Source organism: Oxyura jamaicensis, chromosome Z, assembly GCF_011077185.1.
Source record: "Oxyura jamaicensis isolate SHBP4307 breed ruddy duck chromosome Z, BPBGC_Ojam_1.0, whole genome shotgun sequence".
NCBI classification, from domain to species: Eukaryota; Metazoa; Chordata; class Aves; order Anseriformes; family Anatidae; genus Oxyura; species Oxyura jamaicensis.
The window spans coordinates 3075974-3096895 of NC_048926.1; the positions used below are offsets into that span (position 1 = coordinate 3075974).

Genomic DNA, 20922 nt, shown 5'->3' on the forward strand with positions numbered 1-20922 from the left:
AATATATATTTCTACCCAGAAGATACCAGTATCGTCAGCACTGCGGTCTTTGTGCCTGCGCACAGCACTCTCTCCAGAAAAAAATAAAAAATAAATTTAAAAAAAAATAAATAAATATTAACTTTGAAGTTATGGTGGTCCTGGTAGACCATTGATGCTTCAGGCTTTCTCACCATGAAGTTCACCTCATAGGGATGAGCTGCAGGCTGCACACGCTCTGCGGTACATAATGTTGTCCAGGAATAATAGAACCGATGCCCAGACACAGACAGCTAATTTTTTTTTTAGAACTTAAATCTTAACTACTCCAGCGCATGCAGAGCTAATGAAATCATGGCATCCAAGAGCTGAGGTTGTGCCGATGTACAAATGGGGACCTCCTGTTTTCAGAGCATCGATAAAGTAATTCGAGGCATGCCTACCCACAGACACCACTGCTCCTTTCCTCCGTGGGTGGATGTTCATGTTCAAGAATAAATATGCCACCCATGTAACCCCAAAATATAACCCACTTTTATTCCCGATAAAAATGTCTGCGCTAACTGGAAAGAACCTGAGCTAATTGGCAAGAACACAGTTACCGAAAGCTTTAGCGAAGCCAGTGCAGAGTGGCCGTGGATACTTTCTCCCCTCCGGCCCCTAGCCAGCGGGCTGTTGAGGTACAGGTCAATTTTTCTGACTAAACCAAAGCTGAACCTCTTAGAAACAAACCCTAGATGTCCACAGAGGGGGTTTGAGCAGCTTCCAGTACTTCTGTTTTACGTGCTGCTGAGCAGGCCCAAGTTTGTGTGTAGCAGACAAGGCCCAAGAGAGTTATGGTGGAGCTATTATGAGGGGAAGCGATTTTTTCTTAGACTGATTAAAATTCTTTGGGCTTTCTGTTTGTTTGTTTTTAAACACCTATTTAGCTTTTAATTAACATTTAAGAGAAAGGAAGCTGGTTAAATATTCAATACCTCCTCCCTTTCAATTAAGGTATAACAGTACACAACACATGATGAGGCCTCTGGGAAGTATGGAAAAACTGAGAAGAGCAGTTTCCTGATTATTATTTTGAGGGGGACTGGAAAGGTGAAACTCATCTGGTTATTATCATTATTACCATTAACAATAATAATGTCAAGGCCTTGTTTGAACATCAGAATGCAGTTAAAAAATGCAGTTGACTCTTTGAAACTGATGTGCTGGGTTTTGCCTTTAAATACCTTTACTTTTCCCATCCTATTCTTTACATATTTGGGAGGCAAGGATTGTAGATTTTCTAATAAGCCTTTTCAGGAGCTTAGTAGGGAGGCTATAGGTGCTAGAGAAATTTTTCATCATACTACACACCCCTATTTTTATTTTAATGTAAAAAGTTCTTTAAGTCCCAGAGAGTCACAGCCTCAAACCGTACGGCCCTGAAAGCTCAACCAAGCAGCTGGGAAGGAGCCGTCTCTGTGGCTGCCATGCTCTGTACTAGGATCTCATCTCTTCCCCTTTCTCTTCCCACCCTTGAACAATCCTGTTACCTACTGTCTGTAAGTCTGTTCTCCCTCAAAACTGCACATAAAACATTCAGAAAAGAATGGCTAAGATTAAATACTTAGGAAAAAATACATTAATATTTATAATCTAATAAATACCCTTCCTAAACTTAAATTCTTCCTTTTTGAATGTGTACACTCATTCTATATTTATCTAACAAAATACTTGATTTATTAGCAATCCTATTTAAAACTGGATTATGGTAACTAAAATTAAAAAGGGCATTTTGCGTTATGAGAACCCTTCAAACCACTGCCCAAAAAGTGATATGTTTTTCTTTTTTTCAAGTTTGTTTTTTCTTTCAATGTGGTGAGACATCTTACCTGTAGAAAATACTTTGTTTATAACAAATATAATACAAAAATTATATTTTAAAAATTGTGTTATGTAAACAGATTTTTTAAATGGACTTGCTGGCACTGGGTATCAGTTGTGTAAATGTGTATGCCTCAATTACGTGTTTTTTTTTTGTTGTTTGTTTGTTTTTTAAATAAGGACATAAGAAGAGAGTGCAGATGTTGAAATGCATAGCTATTGGATATGTTTCATATATTATGGCTTCAAGGCTTACTGGATATAAGAATACATTGATTTTTAAAAACAGAAATAAATGTTTTGTGGAAAGATTTCTGACTGCATATGAAACAAGACCTTCCAATTCAACTTTTAAATTTGCATATTGTAATGGCCTACTATCAAATGCATTGTGACAGTATGAGTTTTTTAAGTAGTTCCTCTCTTACCCGTTGTTCAGTGACTTCTTCAGTGCTATAGCTTTTTATTTTCCCCCCAAACCAAGAAATTTTCTCCATGACTTTTTCTTCCAAATATGTAAATACATGAGTAGTTTTACATGTGTGTCCTTCTTGTGGTTAGTCAACAGTATTTAATGAAGTGAATTTACTGTCTGGGTAAAAGCGAGAATTAGTCCAATTAGTTCAGTAATTGACTACTTACCAAATATGTTCTTAATATTTAAGAGTCCTTTTATATTTCAACTGTAAGTAATAGAAAATCTCCCAGTTATTTCATTGAGAGTGGTATTTTTTCTTTTTAAAATGTGTTTTCTGGGCTTTTTTTTCCAAAACCCTGTTCATAGAAATTAGAGGAAAAATTCACACCTCCAGAGGATAATTAAAATAAAACCTTCCGTCAGAAGGTTTGTGTTTAAGACAAACTTTCATCCAGGTGAATATAACACCTTGTGAAGATTTTTGATATTTTTAGTTGGTGGTGGTTTGTTTGTTTTATTGTTTTTTATTTGTAAAGGAAAAAGCTGAAAGAAGCAGTATGTATATATCTAGAAATAGTGAAACTGTTATTCAGATTTTTTTTTACTACTGTATCAATAAGAGTGATGTAAGCAACCAAAGACAGAAGTCTCTGTCTTCGTGACCTCATAGGTGTATCCTTTAGATGCAAATCCAGATGGTGTCAATTTTTTCTCAGCTGGTTGTTAATTATTTACACTTATAATAAATCCTTGGCATAGAGCTGTAGAAGATTATAAAATTAAAGAGACAACAAAGGCAAAAATGCTCATGCAAAAAGGATTTTTTTGTGTGGATTTTGGAACAGGATCCTACCCAGCTAGAAAACATGGATTTCCTGTTGTGAAGAGAGGAGATGAGATTGTTGACAAAGCTCTGCCCCTTTCTCAGCTCACTTCTAGTAATTCTCTGAGTCATTCTCTAGTCATTCTGGTCATTCTATCTTCAGGAGGGGTTGGAGCGAAAGCGTGGATCATTTTGGCAGAATATGTGGAAGAGGAGCTCTCCTTGGTATTGTGGATACCTCCAGTCTCGTCTGCAGGAAGAAGTGCTTGGGTAGACACTTTAGAGAACTAGAAACAAATACAAGTCCTTTAGTCACTTCTGCAAGGCACACAAAGATGTGCTGTGCTCACAAAATGCATCTAAGCAGTAAAATTTGACAGAGAGTGTTTTTGGAGCCAAGAGTGTAGAGTATTTGAGCAGAGTGCAGTAGCACACCTGAGACCCTGAGAGGAGCCGGAACTTCAGAGGTCTCCGTCAGGGCTTGTCCTGTTTGTGAATGACACTTGGATGCTGTAAAGAAAACTTAATCTTATTATTTTTTTGTATTTTTTTCCTTTTTTGCTTTATATTCTCTGGAGCAGCTGCATAGTAAAGACAATACTGATGGAAAGCAGTATTGGTAAATCAATAACTTTTTTTCTTTCTTTTTTTAAGGTGAACACACACAAGAAACCAATTCACCTCATTCATTGAAGAAGGATGTAGAAAACATGGGGAAAGGTAAAATAAATAACAGCCTCTTACGTTATAAAACTGCTCTTTGTTTTAATAGAATATGAGGATAATAGGGGGCATTTTTGTTCTGCACCATATTTTAAGCTTGTCAAATAACATATGAATAATATATGGACCTTTGGGTGGATATAATTGAGATTAATGCATATATATCAATCAATACCTGACACTGTAATATAATACTTTAAAATAATATATTACATTGATTTATATTCATGGCTTTCTGCACAAAATCTATTGTAGGTCTATGCAACACTTTTTTTTTTATAACTGCTAAAATATTTTGTCTTATAGTAATGAATTGCTCTATGAATGTTCACTCAAGAATTATTTATACAGATTAGTAAAAGCACTTTTATTTTCTCTTTGTTAGAGGAACTCCAGAAGGTTTTGTTTGAACAAATCGACTTACGGAGGAGACTAGAACAGGAATTCCAGGTGTTGAAAGGAAATGCATCATTCCCTGTCTTCAGTAAGGCACTTATCTGTGGTTTTGGTGTTATTTGTGGGTTGTTGGTTGTTGTTGGGATGTTAAAAGTGGGCGAGGTATGTTCTCAGTTGTGTTGCCAGGATTTTTGGCTTAGTTCTGCTGAGGTTGATGGCACGTCCACTGTGGCTTTTCAGGCTGCCAAAGAAGGCATTTTGTAGAGAAAATCTGAAGCTGGACGTCTGTTTTGGTGTATATTTGACTGGACTTGATAACACTGAAAACAGCAGGTCACCAGGGGTAGAAAATCGGGAGTCTCTCTGCCTCCCAGTGACCTTTGATCCCAGATCTAACAAAAATCTGTTAAAACCTGTTGGAAGGGGATCTTCCAGCACAGAGCCACCATGCCACTTCCTGTGCCAGGGTCCCTCTTTGCAGGAAGGAATGGCTGGATACAGGGAAACCTGTCGGGGACTTCTGGGGGTACAGGGATGTCAGTCTCCTTAGCCAACTTCTTGTAGGCTTCTGAAGACGGTAGTTTATGGACATCTTTTTGTGGTCCTAGCTGATACTGGAAAATTGATTCGGAGTTTAAGGAGCGTGTTTAAGGAGTGGAAGTAAGAGTTCGGGATTTTCCTCTTGAGGTGGGTTGTTTGAGAGGGCTCTTTGCCCTTGTTTTCCTTTGAGAATTGGATGAAGCACTATGTGATTCACAGCAAACCAGGATATATATTTAAAGCCTTCCCAGACTAGTTGTCAGCCTGTTCTGCCTTTTGCTAACTTCTGTTAACTCCTACATGACTGAAATATCTCACCAACACTCGCGCAAAACACCCTCATGATGGTTTACCATAGTTTCTTGAAGAGTTCGGAAACAATCTGTTCTTTTAGACCTCCTAGTTCCTTCATAAAAACTCCAGGGACAAAAACCAACATGGCCAGTACCCTGAGATAAACAATTCAACAAAAACCGCTGCTGAAAGCAGAGGAATGTTGCACCTGCCTGACTCAGAAGAAGAGGTAGAAATGCAGACGGTGTTTTCCTGTTATTTAAAGAAGATATGTTTTCCCGCTTTCTGTAGCATCAGATAGGGTAAAATCAGGGAAGCAAGAAAGTGCAAGGCAGGTCTCTGGAAATGACTCCGTCTTTAGCCCAAATATTGAAAATTTCATAAATAAAGAAGAGCCTGAGGTTTTATAGATATTAATGAAAGGAGATAACCTCATCCTTCAGTATAAATTCAGTCATTACTTGGGTTTGGGAGTGAGGTAATTTTCACATAATTTGTGTAGATCAAAATATTTGATGTGTGGTATTGGTGAAACGGCATCTTGGAGTTTTGCCATTCAGGTCACTCATTTATCCTTTTGTTCTTCTACAGTAAAATTAATGCTCTGTCATTGCCATGTAAATAAACACTGCAATTAAACCACATGAAATACAATTCAAATAAAAGAAAAGAACACATACGGCCAACCTAGGAAGTGGCGACTGTGTATGCTGGCTTGAAAAATATGTGGTTTCAATGTACCACAAAGTAGTGGTCAATTTTCTTCGGGATTAAAATAGAAAACAGATAATGTGCTATAAACAATATATGTAAGTGACCGTAAAACCTATTTACAGATTTAGATTTACCAAAAAAAAACCCTTCCCCATATAATAAAACAGGAAAATGGGTCTTTGTAAAGCAATAAGCGTAAAATCCAAGATTTGTCCTCTTAGAGAAGTAATTGTTGCACTGAAAGAGATGGGGTCTGCTCCAGGCTCTCACTGCCAGGCAGGGCTCCTGCTTCAGGCTGGGAGTTAGCAGCTCTTAGTTTTGCCAGGTTTTCCTGGCAAAGTTACTGATGGCCTGTGGTGGTGGTGGATAGGAAGGAGCTAGGAAGAGAAATTTTAGGAAATCCAGTGAAAGGAAGGTGGAGGTAAAATTAAAATTGTATTGCTTGTGGCTTGGAGATGCCTGAGGCTATAGGAAGGAGCAAAAACCGGTGGATAACAGGCTTTGTATCCCAGTCTGGGTTACTGCAGCATTGGGCAGAGGGCTGAGTGGCCATGGGGACTGAACCTCTGTCCAGCCCTGAAGCTGCTGGGGACAAAAACACTGCCAGGGTAATTCTCACTCTCAGGGGGTGGTGGTTCTATCTGTGCTTTGAACTGGTAAAAGAGAGGTGTTTGGCTTTTAAGTCTTCTCAATAGATTTTATAAATGATAAAATGTTTCAGCAGGGAGTCAACATGTGAGATGTGGAAAGTAGTGCTGTATGTCTCTAAAAATGTTCCGATCAGGTTACCTCGACTTAATTCTAAGTCATCTTTCTTTGGGTCTCACATTTGGAACAGAGCATTCTGGGGGCAGTTGGCATGAATAGCATCAAACCACCACCCACAGCACCGCTAAGCAGTCTCATGTGTAAACGGCTTTTGGTTTCCATGTTCTTGTCATGAAAATCACTATTAAATGAGAACTGATCCTATTTGCAAGCTCGTTCAGCAGTAGAATGCTGCTCGCTTCTCTGTGGCTTGACCTGCTTCAGGTATGGCTGTGATCATTTATAAAGCAGCAGACCTTGCATTCTGCTGCTTGCACCTTAATTTTTTATATTGCTAATGCACTTGAAAGCTGCAGGTAAGGTTTCCCTTTGCCTAGACAGTCTCTCAACACAGAGCAAAAAGGCCTCTTGAATAATTTGCTGACCTGATGGGAATATAGGCACCTGTGCACGGTGGCAGCGTGTTCTCCCAGAGCCCTGCACCGGTCGTACCCTTGGTGTTGGCTGGCTCGCATTTTGTCCAGCTGCATTTAACAACACGGTGGTAAAACAGTAGAGACATAGTCTGGATAGTTAAAGTATTTAAGTTTGTGTTAAGAAAACTCTTTAAATATTCATATCTTTTCTCCTGGGTATTACCAGGCTTTGTCTGTAAGCAGTTAGTCTCAGTTAATGCTGCCGGAAAAAATGTTCTCCTTACCATTAACCCCATTTCCACAGTGAGTCTGGGCGTTTGCAGCGCAGGGCTGAGCAGGATTTCTGAGCTGTTTGCTCTGGGAGGTGAGGAAGCTGTGAGGAGGCAGACAGGGAGGAGGGCGTTGAGATGAGGCCGATTGCTCTGCATAGCCTGCTCCTGTCAAAGTGAAACTGGAAGAGGATCCACATCGCAGGCAGCACAGCTCTGTCAGCATTCAGTGACAGAACAGGGGACTGTCAACTATTTGTGCATGGCTACTTGGTAAGCAAGAGAGGAATTGCAAATCTGCTTTTATTTCTGGTGGCTTCCTCTACTTGTCATGTTGGAGCAGAGGAAACAGGCTGAAAAAATCTGTGGGCTTTTGTCTGAAATCTGAAAAAAATCATTAAGATAATGTCACCATGTCCTTTTTAATGTGGCCACAGTGGACTCCTGATGGTTTCAGCCTGACAAATCATCTTATTCTTTGTTTCACTGACATTTTCTTGTCATCCTAAAGTGTCTCCTTGCCTTTTAAACAACAGCTTTTGGTTTTCATTCAGAGAAGGCAAAATTATTGCATGAAAGACGACAGAGCTCTTCCCCGTTGTGCTTTCTTCCAGCCCCTTCCTGTGCCCACACCTGGTGGGCATACATCCCCTTTCCCCACAGGCGAGGTACATCCTACCTCTACACTGTGTGGTGCCACAGCTGGTCTGCCATCCTGCTTCTGATTTTGGGGTTGAGCTTTTGTGGTGAGCCTGTGGGGCTGAGCTGGCAGTGGGTGAGGTCCCAGCACATGCAGCATTGATGGGAGCCGCATGCTCTCACCTGGCCTCAAATCTTTCCGAGCAATTTAGGTATTTCTGTGACTCCCGTTACTGCACTATCTAAGTATCTTACAGTCATTTAATCTATTAACCTTTCCAGCGTGCTTGGCAGAGGAAGCAGTGCTATTATTCCTGATTTACTGGTGATGAAATGAGGCATGGCGACACACATGCACAGAGCCCAGCAGAGCAGATATTGAACACAGGCTTCCTGAGTCCTGGGTTCGTGTCCCAACAGCCAACATGGCTGTTAAAATCTTTTAACTGTTAGTTGTAAATAAGCCATTCTAGCTGCCTTGACTTTGCAATGCTCTTCAGCAAGCCCACTCTGACTTGACAGCTCTGTGTGCTGAGCTGCCCCATGCTGTTTTCCTTTGGCGTTCACCTTGCTGCTCCTATGGTCTGGGACAGACTTCTGTCTCCTGGATCAAAATGGTGTTGCTTGGAGTGGATTCTCAGTCTTATTACATTTAATAGTCCATCGCTGCACCCGTGTCTCCATCATGCTTCAAATCTCCAAGCTCTTTCCTTCTTAAATATTTTTATTTTTCTCACCCTCTGATAGCAATGTTCTGAATCACAAGCCAGTAGCTAATCTTCTATCCAAATGAAGTTTTGTCTGAAATGGTTACAGTGCAGGAAAATGAGGAAAGGAGGAGCTACTAGAACAAAAAGGTTTGCCCGTGCAGTTACCCAGCTGTCGTGGAAGCTGTGATCTGTATTTCAAAGACTTTTTGCCATCTGAGTTCCACGTCACTGTTTAAGGAACTTTAATTTTTTGTGTTCAAAGCCGTCAGCACAATGTTATGAACTACAAATCAAACCTTGCATCCTTGAACGCCTTCTGTTCTCACATATTGGACATCCCTATTGATGTCAACAGATTTATACCAAAGAAAAACAGTTTTTGCTGTTCTCTCCAGTGTCTGTAGAAGTTTGACTGATGACTGCAGAGTCTGGCCCATTGAGAAAATCATTGTGGGAGTGAATGTTAGGAACAGAACCTTAGCATTTGCTAGCTGAGGAATTAGCTGAATCATTTTTCCCAGGCTTTTCTGTTGTCTACAGTGTCTCCTACTAGATAAGAAGTTTTTGTTAGGCTTTTAGGTGGGTGAAAGGCTTTGTGGTGCGTCACAGTTCCTCAGAACTGGTTGCATTTGGTTTCATTTGATTTATATGAATTCTACTGTGGTCTCTGTTCTAACTACTGCATCCACTTTTTTCTTCTCTTAATTATAGATAATTTTCAAGATCAGATGAAACGGGAGCTGGCATACAGAGAAGAAATGGTACAGCAACTACAAATTGTAAGTTTGTATTCTACTAAAAATGTTATGAACTATCACTTTGTTGGCTTTTGTTTTTGTTTTGTGTTTCTTTTTAAGTACATTCCTCAAGCCTTTCTTTTGCAAGCCATGCAGATGCAGTATTATTTAGCTCGTATTACCTTATGCTTAGCAAGACGTAAGCATGCAGTTCTTAACTGGTTTAGAGTCTAATTACCTGGAGATTTACTTTCATACAGTAACCAGATGGGTCTTCATGTTTCACGTAAATGGGATGTGTTGACTGAACACTGATAGGTGCTTCTTCAGCGAGAAACATGAGGACTGAGTCAGTAAACCTTAAGCAGTTAAATACGCGCAATAGTTGCCAAGGGGTGCAGTTCAGCCCTGGCAAATAAACCTTAGGATGTGTCTTTTTCAAATTTCAGCCATTAGAGTAAGTTCTTAACTCAGCAGTAAAGGATCCAGTTGCCAAAACGCAGGTCAGTGTAGTCACACGTTGCTGTTTGCTCTATTGCTTATTTTAAAATCAAGTGGGATTTTGCATGTGTGTGTGAGCTAGTGCAGCTCTATATCCTTGCATACCAGTGCCCTGTTCTGAAAATTTGCCATTCAGGGCCTAACTGAATCCAAAACAAGCAAAGAGTGGAGTATGTCAAGTTGTTTCTCACTCAGACACTGCTTAGTGGAGCACAAATGCAGTATTAAGAGACGGGCATCCTAGCCAACGGGAGGCTGTCGGGCAGTGTTTGTTTTGTTAGTGCTTTGTCTGTGATCAGTCTGACATTCAACAGTTTTTGAGGCAGGCTTGCCAAAGATCTCCACTTGTCTGAATCAACCCTGTGCTCAAGCATCTAAATTTTCCTAGTGCTTGTCACAGACCCTGGGGCTGGAAGGGGGTCATCCAGCCTTCTGGTACTGTCATTTTCTACTTGATGGGTTAGGACATAAAAATGAAGCTGAAGGCCAGGATTGTCAAATGTGTGTGCACCTATGTTTAAAGGCATTTAGGAATGGCCTTATTTTTAGAGCTGCTGAACATCTCAGCTCTCTGTTCCTGCTGACTTCAGAGATTTCACTGAGAGATGGAGGGTGCTGGGAAAAGATTGTTTATGGAGAAAATCGAGTCCAGATTGTTTTAGGATTTGTTTTTTCTGCTGGTCTCCACTCCTTAACATGTCCAGTTGTTCTGCGTTCCCCCTTGCCTCTCAGTGCCTGGCAGGGAATTTGGCTCAATCTGTAAATTGCATTGTGACAGAAGGTGGTCATTAGGATGTCCTCCTGAAAAGCACTTCCCCCTCTGCTTTGGACTTCAGGCAGGCTCCTGCTGTGAAGCACACTTAAGCACAAAGTTTGTGGGTCCACTTCAGCCTTTCTCTGTCCTGTCAGCTGAAGTTGAAGCTAAGTAACTCTCCCTCCTAAGGTGAGAAGGAATGGATCTTCTCTGTCATTCACTTTGTGTCAGTCGTGACATTGTTTCTGAAAGCAGACATCCCAGGCCTTCAGCGAGCCAGCTGTGGTGGCTTCTCAGATTAACAAGAAGTGGAGAAATCACAAGATTCATCATGGTTCTTTTACTTGGGCAGAAAAAGAAATATGATCGTGTAATTCACACCCTTTTCATTAGTGGTACCTGCTACAGAAAGACTAATAGTCATTTAATAATTAAACAGAGCAGCCTGAATGTACTTACAGAAACTAGTTTCCACACTTAACGCACTGTACCAGCCATTCAGAACATCTTCACTCACAGGCTGCCTGACTTCAGCATTGTTAATAGAAATGTTGCCAAAGCATCAGTAAGTCCTTATGTTTGCATTTGGGTATCCCTCCTGATATTGGCAAGGCAGGTTGTACAAGAGCGAGGCCAATAAAAGGATGTTTGCATATGAAGAACTGAGAGATTGCAGCAAATAACCAGGGTGTTTGATTAAGCTGGGTGCAGAAATTGTCAGCAATGTTTTGGTTAATAACTGAAATGGAGTCAGCACTTCTGATGTGATAATCCCTGCAGTTACTTTAAGTTCATGTGAATGTATTCTGTATGGTTGTATCTGGCTTCAGGATTAATGAGCTGAATGTGCTAATGATATAACTCCATTGGCCTTCTTGGTTTATGCCATGGGTGAATTAAATCTTTTGGTAGGTTACATAAAGAGCATGGTTTCTTTTGACTTATTTTTTCTGCCATTTTTAACAGGGGTAGATTGTTTTGTATATACCTGGAATATTGTATCATTGCTTTCTCAAAGCTGCCCACACTTTCTCGTTAACACTGGAGTACAAAGAGAAAAGCAGAAGTTTTTAATGCATAGTCAAATCTTAGTTTTACTTACAGCTTCATAGGTGTATACCTATATAGGCTTAAACACGAAATTTACTGGTTTAACTACATACAGAATTTGGCTTAATTGCTTTTTTATTTTAAAGCTCATATGAATGACTCAGGTTTTTTTTGGCTCTTCTCACCGTTAAGGGAATATACAACTTAATTTAGTTCTTTCTGAACACTTATGCATGATCATAAAGACATCTCTTTGTTTAAAAGCACTCTTGTAAAAAGTGTGTACTAGATGCATGTTTTACCAGAGCACAGACTGCAGTGTCTCTACACTGGAATTCTTCCAGCCTCCCCTTGCTGAGTAACAGAATATTCAGACTCACAGAAATAAACTGCCTGTGAGCGTTTGGAGTGTCAGAAAAGTTCTGGAATAAAGCAAAAGGAATATAAGCCCGAAAAACTTACCCAAATATGATTGAACACTGCATGCAAAAGGCAAAAGTGACATTTCCTTGAGAAACTTTACAACTTTCTGGCGTGAACAAAAGCTGAAGGACTGCTTGAGAGCAGCGTTTTGTGCCCAGCCCGTACTTAACATTGAACACAACACTTTTTTTTTTTTTTTTTTTTTTCCTCTCATCACAGTTCTTGGATGACATTGTGAAACTGCAATGCAGAAACGTGGTGACAAATTGCCAGAGCAGCGAACACGTGCGGGGAGGTCGGGCTGAGCGGGGCTGGCAGGTCTGGGAGGCGATGGCTCGGGCTCCAGGTGCCCTCTGCTGTTGCTCCGCAATCACTGCAGACAGCAGCCAGGACTTGACACGGCTTTAACGTTCTTCGTTAAAAGCCTCAGATAAAACAGCGTCTAATCAATGAGCTGTAATTTTAATGCTTTGTCCACTCCGGACCTTTAAAAATTATTTTATGCCTTCCTGAAAGTCAGGAACAAGGCTCAGATCTTTGCGAAGACGGAGGGGTGGGCTCCGTTCTGTTACATCCTCTGAAATGGATATTGACTTCTTTGGACATAACCTGGCTCGGTAGGTAGCTGGAGCTGTGTGGCCACTGGCTGTTTCTGTTAAGAAAGGAGTTGGTCAGAGAGCCTGGAGCAGCTACCAGGAAGTGTTGCAAACAAGTGTGTGCCAAGCTTTCGGCCAAGTGCCAAAGAGCAATCAATCAGAGTATTTAACAAGAATACTGATCTTAAATCGCTTAGTGCATTTTTCTTTTCTTCCTTCCTCAAAGCATTGTCTCCTGAAAAGGCTAAGTATAGTGCATGGACTCAGAGGTCATGTTCTGCTTCAGGCATGGGCTATCCAGCTTCTGTTAATTAAGAATTAAGCTATACTGAAAGGCCACTGAGAATAAATCACTGTCCAGCAACTGGGGTAAATTCTAACATGGCACAGATGGTGCAGCCTCATAAGAGCACACCTGGCTTCATAGTTGTTGGTTTCTATCCACTACGACCAGAATTCGTCTGTCAGGGCAGCCCAACCACATGGACGCAGTACTGAGTTAGCTCCTGCTGGAGTCTCTGCATCTTGTCTTCAGGGCAACTGGATTAGCGGATCAAATTTAAAAAGCATGAACTTTCTTCCTGCCTTCCTGGTGGGAGAAAGAGAAGCAGCATTTTTGGCATGCTTATTTTTATCCTTTTATGTTTTTATGAAACCCTCTAAAACAGTGCAGCAAAAGAGTAGATCACTAAAAAACAAATTTAAACCTACTGCAGACAGGCTGGCCTTTCTTCATTTCTTGTTAGTTGTTTTAAAAGTAGCTTGCAGATTTCCAGGAAGCGCTGTCCACAGGTGGAAACCAGAGCTGTATCCTATCCATCAGGAAAGGCTAAAAAATAATAATAATAATAAAAAGTGTTTGTCATCCTGCCATTGCTGCCATTGTGACTCAGATAGCTAAGATCAGGTAGTGATCAATCCCACCACTTTTCTGTGGGGATAAAAGGCAGTAGCTTTCTGAGACATGTTGGAAATGTGAATTATTCTGACATTCTATTCAAGTGGAAAATGTTGGTTTGGTTTGTTTTTGTGTTCACTCCAGTGAATTGACCATCTCCCTGCTGGCCTAACTTTGGGCTGGTAATACTGTTCTGACCTCAAAGCTGGGTTCAGCTAGAACTCCTCTAATATTTAATGGCCTCCGCCCCTCAGTGTTACTTTGAATGAACTCTGTTCTTCAGAGGCAGACAATGAAATAAATCAGGAAGTATCTGCCTGCAGAAATTGATTTCTGTCTGCATCGCCTTTCATCCTGTTCTTTAAAGATTGACAAAGACTGTTTAAAAGAAAAAAAAGAAAATCTACCATGGGGTGGTATTCCTAGGTCTTCAGAGGTATGAGATCATGCCCCTTTGCGTCCTACTGGTACTAAGAAAAGCACCCGTAGATTTACTTCCTATTTTTTGTTATACGTGGAAAGTTGGTGCTTTGTACAACTACAACTAATGTACAACATTATCGTGTGTATATGCAGAGATGTCAATCACTGCATGCCTGACACTCCATATTTGAGAAGTGGAAATGGGGAATAGCAGTGCTTAATTGGGATTTCTGGTTCAGACCTCTGCTTAAAGTGGTCCAGCTAGATCGATTGCCCTTGACAAAAATGTTAGAGGCAAACATCAGTTCAGCAGGATGGCACTTGGATTTCTTGAGCCGTGTCTTCGCTGAAGTTTATGTCCACTAATACCCAGATAATAACAGGGAAAATAATGTTTCTGGAACTCTGGGTTCACTCTATCTTGTTGACTCCAAGGCAAATTTTATTATTAAAAAAAAAAAAAAAAAAGAGATGTTTTATCTCATAGTTCAATGTTTGTGTGTATGTAGCCAGTCTTGCAGATGTAAACTCCATTTTATTTCTGAGTTTACTCTTGTGCTTTAACAGGTGGGGGGATACTGCAGGTCTGCATCTGTGTTCTGTTATCTTCATTTAATTTTTTCTTGAAATTAACTGTAGTTAAGTAAGGATGGTATTTAATTCCATATACATAATCCCAAATAAAATTCAGTTCCCAGGTCTGGTGGCACTATTTGGGAAGATATCCTTCTGATGATGAATATAGCATACAGATCCCTGACTGAGGGGATCTGTGAACACAGATAAAAGTGAGCCAATAAGTACCATTTTCTCCAGAATTGAAGACATGTGAGCAAAACCTCTATCTTGACAATGCATCTGGGCCTACCTTGAACTAATAGGATGGAGCTGCACCTCTTCCTCTAGGAAATTTAAATGTTAAAGGAAATGAATGCTTGTGGAATTATTTTTTATGAGAAAGAAAAGTAAAAACTTCCTTTATCTTTACAAACTGCAAAAATTCAGATTTTTTTTTTTTTTAAATGGATCCATACATACCAAAGAGCCACAGGCCAGCCTCTGCTGCTGCCTGTGTGCAGAATCCTTTTTCTGTAGTATTCATGTGCTCCAGTAAAAATACGTAGGAGAGAGACTGCATACTCCCGCCTTGGCTCTCGATCGCGTGCATGCTGTGCAGGCAGGTGTGCTGCTGTGAGCATGTACGGGATGGAAGAGTCTCTGAACTCAGCTTGCACAGCTATAACTACTTCCACGGGGCAGTAGTGAAGAGACCCCCCTCTAGGGCAAGCTGTTGGCACTTTCATTCCTCCTCCAGCCATCAAAGGCTCGGTGCGTGCTTTTTCTTCTGTTTAACCCCTCACATCGTCCCATCCCAAAGCACCACATGTGCAGAAACTGTAGTTTTCTACTGGCAGTCCAGCTGTGCATCTGTCTCCTTTCCGGCATAAATATGTTTTATGTTTGGAAGGGCTGTCTTGGCTGGACAGTGCTCCCACTGAATTGTGTGTGTGCTCGCTGGGAATGCGGATTGTTTAACTAAATACTTGTAGGTACACGTTAGTGCTTTGGAGTAGCGGAGATTCCCTGTTCGAGCAATAAAAGTCAGGGTGATATATCAGTGTGTACCCCACCTCAAAGGCAAAGTCTCCAAAAGAGGATGTTGGACAGCAGCTTCTCAGTGTCCACATGTATCAGGGATCAGGCATGTGCTTTAGACTTGAATCCCCAATTCTATCTGCTTATGTGTGCTTCAGGTCATATTGTGGAACAGACTTGGAGCTTGCAGATTCCTTACAGATGAAGGAAAAGCAGGTGTGCTCCAGGAATGCACTGAATGTGCTCCAGCTCTTAGTGCATGATCAGTACCCAGGCTCAGGTTATAGGTATCCTGAAGGAAAATCCTAAGGCAAAGGTAGCATGGACACTGAGATTTTCTCCTGCGCCCTACAGATCTGTTCCTATTGTACTTTATTTCCAATTTACATAGACTTAATCATGAGAAACTTACTGCTTGATGCTTAAAACCCAACACCCAACCATCTGCTTTTTGCTGTTGTTGGCAGGGGTGTATGGCCTTCGATAAGGGGCCACACTTTGGATCTCCATGTCCATTTAAGTGCTGATCCCGTCTTCATCAGAGCACTCACCTTGGATGCACTAAAGGGGGCCATAATGTTATGAACACCCCTAAATATTGTTCTGCTGCAGCCCTGGAGCCATGAAACGTTCATCCAACACAAAAAGTAGCAGATGACATTGTAGGTGATTTAACTTGTGAGGAAAGTAGTCATTGTCCCTGTTGAACACCCACGCCTCTCAGTTCCACTTATTACCAGGAGCATGGACAAACCAATACACATTGAAAAGATGCTGATGTGCCAAATATAGCAGAAAAGTGGATTAAGAACAGTACATTTCTGACAGAATGTACCCCGTTGTATTATCTAGGTCAGTACGGCTTGGGAGGTGTCCTATATAATTGACGGCCATGCAAACTGATGTTGCCTATTTGCTGTTACAAGTGGGAGAGAGGAATAAAGCAGCTGGTAGAAACATCACAGGTCTCAGCTGGAAGGTGCTTATCCAGACAGTTTGTTTGTGGCTCCCTTTGCTGCCAGATTTGCACCGATCCTGTTATCTCAGAAGTAATGATATAAATCATGCAAATGGGTGATCTGATGAAAACTTTCTTTGCACAGCTCTCTGGTAGTTTGTAGAGGAGTTTTCCATCCTTTGCAAACACTGTTTCCTGTCCCTGGACTCAATGGAAAGGAGAGCTCTGTTTTGGGGGGATCTAGCAGCAAGTTTCCTGATCGTTGTCAGCTTCTGTGGAGGGTGGGCTTGTAAGAGTAGTCAGACTAAACACCTAGATCATGGGTCCCCACAAGTCTCCAGTGGTTTGGGCTTCTCAGTTTGTACATCGACATTTCCCTTTCCCCAGGACTATGTCAGAGAAGTGGCATGCCCACTGTGAAAGGCTTCTGCTTTCGTTCAGTCTGACCGCTCCTCATTACAGACACTGCTTCTTCCTGGTGCTGTGTCTTTCAGTCAGATCGACCTCCTTTCCTGAGAAGCAAAGGGTTAACTCCTGAGCTGCAGATGTCCCTTTCTTTCCTCTCAGCCCCAGCCTTCCCCTTTCCTTACCAAAGCAGGCACGGACAGATACGCTCTGTGAGAGATGACACTGCAGATACTGGTGCAAACTGGCAGTCCAGAGGCACGCTGAGCACAATTCACACAAATGTCCTCACACAGTGTGGGCACGATGCAGATAAAACCAGAACAGGGGTGGACAAGAGTGCGCATTAGGGAAATTGTGGATACAGATGCAAATTCACCTGGTACTGGTATGTTATTACGTGTACAGGGCAGGCTGCTTGAACTCAGTGCACGTGCCCGTCTACTCCCTTTGCTGTTACTGCAGCTGTAGGCTTTGCTCCTGACTCGAGTTCAGCCCGTTTGTCAGCTCACAGTAACATATGTGACATTATTCCTGGCTATATTCTGGAGTGCTGGCAACAGAAGCAGGCCACCTCAGTGTGCAGCAGCACCTGGGAGTGCTGCATAAATTTTATGATCCCAACATGAATTCCTCCAGCAGTCCTTCCAGAAGGTAGCACTGAAGAACAGTGAATTTGTAGACACTTGGATTCCCAGCTAATGGAGAAATCTCAGAGCAATTTAGTTTTGTTGCATGCTGAAGGCCCAGCATTGAAAAAGAGCTGCCCCTTACTGCATTCCCTGTAGCCTGTGAACACATCATCCCACTTTGTTTCTAAATATAACCATGTTCCCTGATATGCCAATGTTCTCTGTTTTCCTTTAATTATTTGTTCCACTTCAGTGGCTTTCCTCAGATTGGTGCAAGTCAGAGATAGCTATTAAGAACTTTCTAATTATGGTGATATAAATATATGAAGACTCATACTCCCAACCTGCTGTATTTTGGCTGCTCAGAGATCAGTGGGTTTTGCCTTTTGTTACAGACAGCTGATTTTTATCATTTCACAGGTAGCAAGAATGGGTGGTCTTTCTATTTCTGTCAGCAACTGATACAAACGAAACATCACAAGACATCTTTTATACTGGATTTTAAGATCTGTCTGTTGTTTTAATCATGGCCATTTTTATTTCACTTCTGCTTCAGCTTTCTTACAGCGTAAAGCAGTGGCTTTGTTTCTGTGTCATTGCAGATTCCCTATGCAGCAAGCTTGATCAGGAAAGAAAAGCTCGGCGCACATCTCAGCAAAAGCTAAAGGTAAGTTGGTGATAGAAGAGGTGTTATTCTGCCTGGCCTGGGCACCGTCTTGTTCTCTGCAGCCACTGCGAGAACTGAATCATTTTGTTGTGTGACGTTACTGGTTCTGGTCTAACAACTCTGCCTATGGATGCATCGTGCTGTGGTCTAAAGCTGATCACAGACGTGTCACCCATTTTGCTAGGTTTCACTGGGGCAGGACATAGCAGTGAGAACTGACCATTGGGTGAATCCAGCCTAATAGCCTGAGCAAATACTTCTACTCTCTGACACTGCAAAGTGGCCTCAAGGTAATGGACCTTTGGCAGAAGGAGGGAAACTACCCTGACATTCAGCACGCAGTAAAAGTTCACACACGGGCAGGTAGGGATGGGTTTTTCGTGCCCATAGCAAAGCTTCTGAGGAGAGACTTGAGTTGAACCAATGCCAGGAAAGAGCAGTACGGTTTGGGAGCCTTGCAGAACCACAGTGCTCAGTCTCCTGCAGATGCATTGCAGGATCTCCCTGCACCCAACACCATATTTTTTTCAAGAGTGTTTTTCAGAAGCATTCGGTGAGAATAACCATTGTCTCCATCATCAGTGACCTGGGACATTCCAGTTCCTGGTGCTAAAGCCTTTAAGTGACATTCTTTATTTTTTATGGTTAAACAGGGAGATTGAGGCTTGGAGACAGAGAGGCAAAAATTAGTAGCTCTGTAACTGTGTTAGGCCATGGAATTTGGCTTGTAGATTCAGCAAAAGTATCCTTGAGGTGGAGTAGGCAGATGAGAAAAATAAAGAGCAATTCATGTTCAGAGACCTCAATAAATGCACAAAGGAAAGGAACTGAGGAGAAAGTCTGGGGCATCTGAATAAGGCTTTGATTGTATCGGTGACGGAAGTTTGTCTGAGCTATGGAAGTAGATATTTACAAATAAAAAACATCAGGAGTAATCACAGAGTAACCAGATAACCGGTATCTGTGGCCTTGAGCTCTGCCTGCTGAGATAAGGAGATTAATCTAAGCATCAAGTTGGTCTGTTTTGCCCTCTTCTGCATGCTTTCTTACTGACTGCCAGCATCTTCCAGTCGAGTCTACATTAATCTGAGCACCAATTTAAAATAAATTCAGTAATATTAATATCCTGAATAAAACAGTATGCCATGCTAAATGAGAAGCAGGGGATCCTGCCCTAAGCGTGTTGTCCAAAGCACTGATCTACAATAAAAGTCAGCCCGAGGATGGCAGCATCAGATGAACGGCACCGTTTGTTCTCAGCATCAGGTTTTCATCAGCTGACAATCCCTGCAAGGGAGGTGCTGGCATCACAGCCAAGAGCATTCCCTGCTTGTTTGCTGAGAGTGAAGGATGGATGCATTCCTCATGCTGTTTTTGTTTCCAGTGACACACCATCCCTGCAGACAACAGGGATTTCTCTGAGTAGGCCCCAGTGCTTTTGAAAGATTAGCTGTTACTTAACTGCTAAGCTAAATCAGTCAAGCAGAGAATCACAACTATATTCTTCGGAAGCAATTTCAGATTCTCAATGTGCCAAGAAGGAAAGAGTTGCCTCCAGAAGGAACGTGCATGCACATACATCCCACACGGTGCACAGAGGGAGCAAAGACCCCGTGCAGTACGGAGCAGTTAATGCCCCGTGTTTTCCCACAGTCTTGTGTTGCTCTTGTTGGAGCTGCCTTTCCACAGAATGTCTGGTTGTGTGTGGTTACACTGCAGTCAGTTATACTTTGTGTTTCATCTTTAATGAAGTATTTCCATGAGACTCTGCAAATATTACCTAGCAAGGTCTCAGAGGAAGCTTCTGGAGCAGGTGACTTTTGTGTATCCCTTTTGTGGGGATTGCAAATAAATGTTGTAATTCTGCAAGTAAAGAAATCTCAAACTTGGGCTTAGGGTTGGTAACCTTTTCTCTTTGTTTTTGGTTTTGTTTTGCTTATTTATTCCTAGAAGCGCAGGACCTTTTGCAGCTGTTACCTTGTAAGTTATAACCCACCACTCAGAAATCTGACTTGTATAAAGACTGAGACAATGGAAGGGCTTGGAAATTTAAAGAACAAACAAAACAAATCAGGTTCCTCTGAACCCAAGGACAAGTGACCTCAAAGCATCATGGACAACCATGTAAAATAGAATGTAGCAGCCATTTATTAGTAAAAACAAAACAACAAAAAAAAATATCAAAAAATGCCTGTCCTGGATCTTTTTTGGTGGTACCAAAGTTTAAGTCTTTGTGTTTTTAGAAGGACTACCAAACTTGATAGAGAAAATGCTTTTGATGAATCATACAGATAAGCTGTGAAGGGAACTGATGATTCTTTCAACGCCACAAACACTTGACAACATCTGCCCGTTCATCTTTTGCTTTGGGATAGTGATTGTTTTCTGGAGAGAAACGCACGTCGTACCAGATGGGCCAGAACCACACTTGGATGGATGGATGGATAAAAAAGCGTTAGCCATACACAGTGCTTTTTAAAAGCAGACTGGAAACTCTCACACCCCTCTCCCTCGGCCCCTTCCTCCTCTGGTATTTTGCCTGCTGTATGAATTAAGATTGTACTCCTCTGGAAATATTTTACAATTTAATATTGAGTGTAATTAAGAATATAATCACTGTTATCAAAAAAGGTATTTAACTCTGTTGTAGTTTCTTTATCATTCATGTGGATAAAAAGTCTATAAAAAGAAAAAAAAAAAAAGAAAAAAGAAAAAAAAAAAAAAAAAAAA

General features: G+C 41.4%; 1 protein-coding gene across 6 annotated transcripts in view; it reads left to right on the top strand.

The window, feature by feature from the left end:
• SKOR2 (SKI family transcriptional corepressor 2) overlaps positions 1-20370 on the top strand; it is a 34033-nt gene extending 13663 nt beyond the window's left edge. For 2 of the 6 annotated variants that reach the window (XM_035310543.1, XM_035310544.1), the window contains exons 5-9: positions 3738-3803; positions 4192-4290; positions 9264-9331; positions 18128-18192; positions 20151-20370. In XM_035310543.1, coding sequence (XP_035166434.1) covers positions 3738-3803; positions 4192-4290; positions 9264-9331; positions 18128-18190 — 296 coding nt within the window. In that variant the 3' untranslated portion in view covers positions 18191-18192; positions 20151-20370. Of the gene's footprint in view, positions 1-3737; positions 3804-4191; positions 4291-9263; positions 9332-18127; positions 18193-20142 lie in introns of all 6 variants that reach the window. The other 4 variants (XM_035310546.1, XM_035310547.1, XM_035310545.1 and 1 more) reach the window with 4 other exon arrangements.
• The last annotated feature ends 552 nt before the right edge of the window (positions 20371-20922 follow it).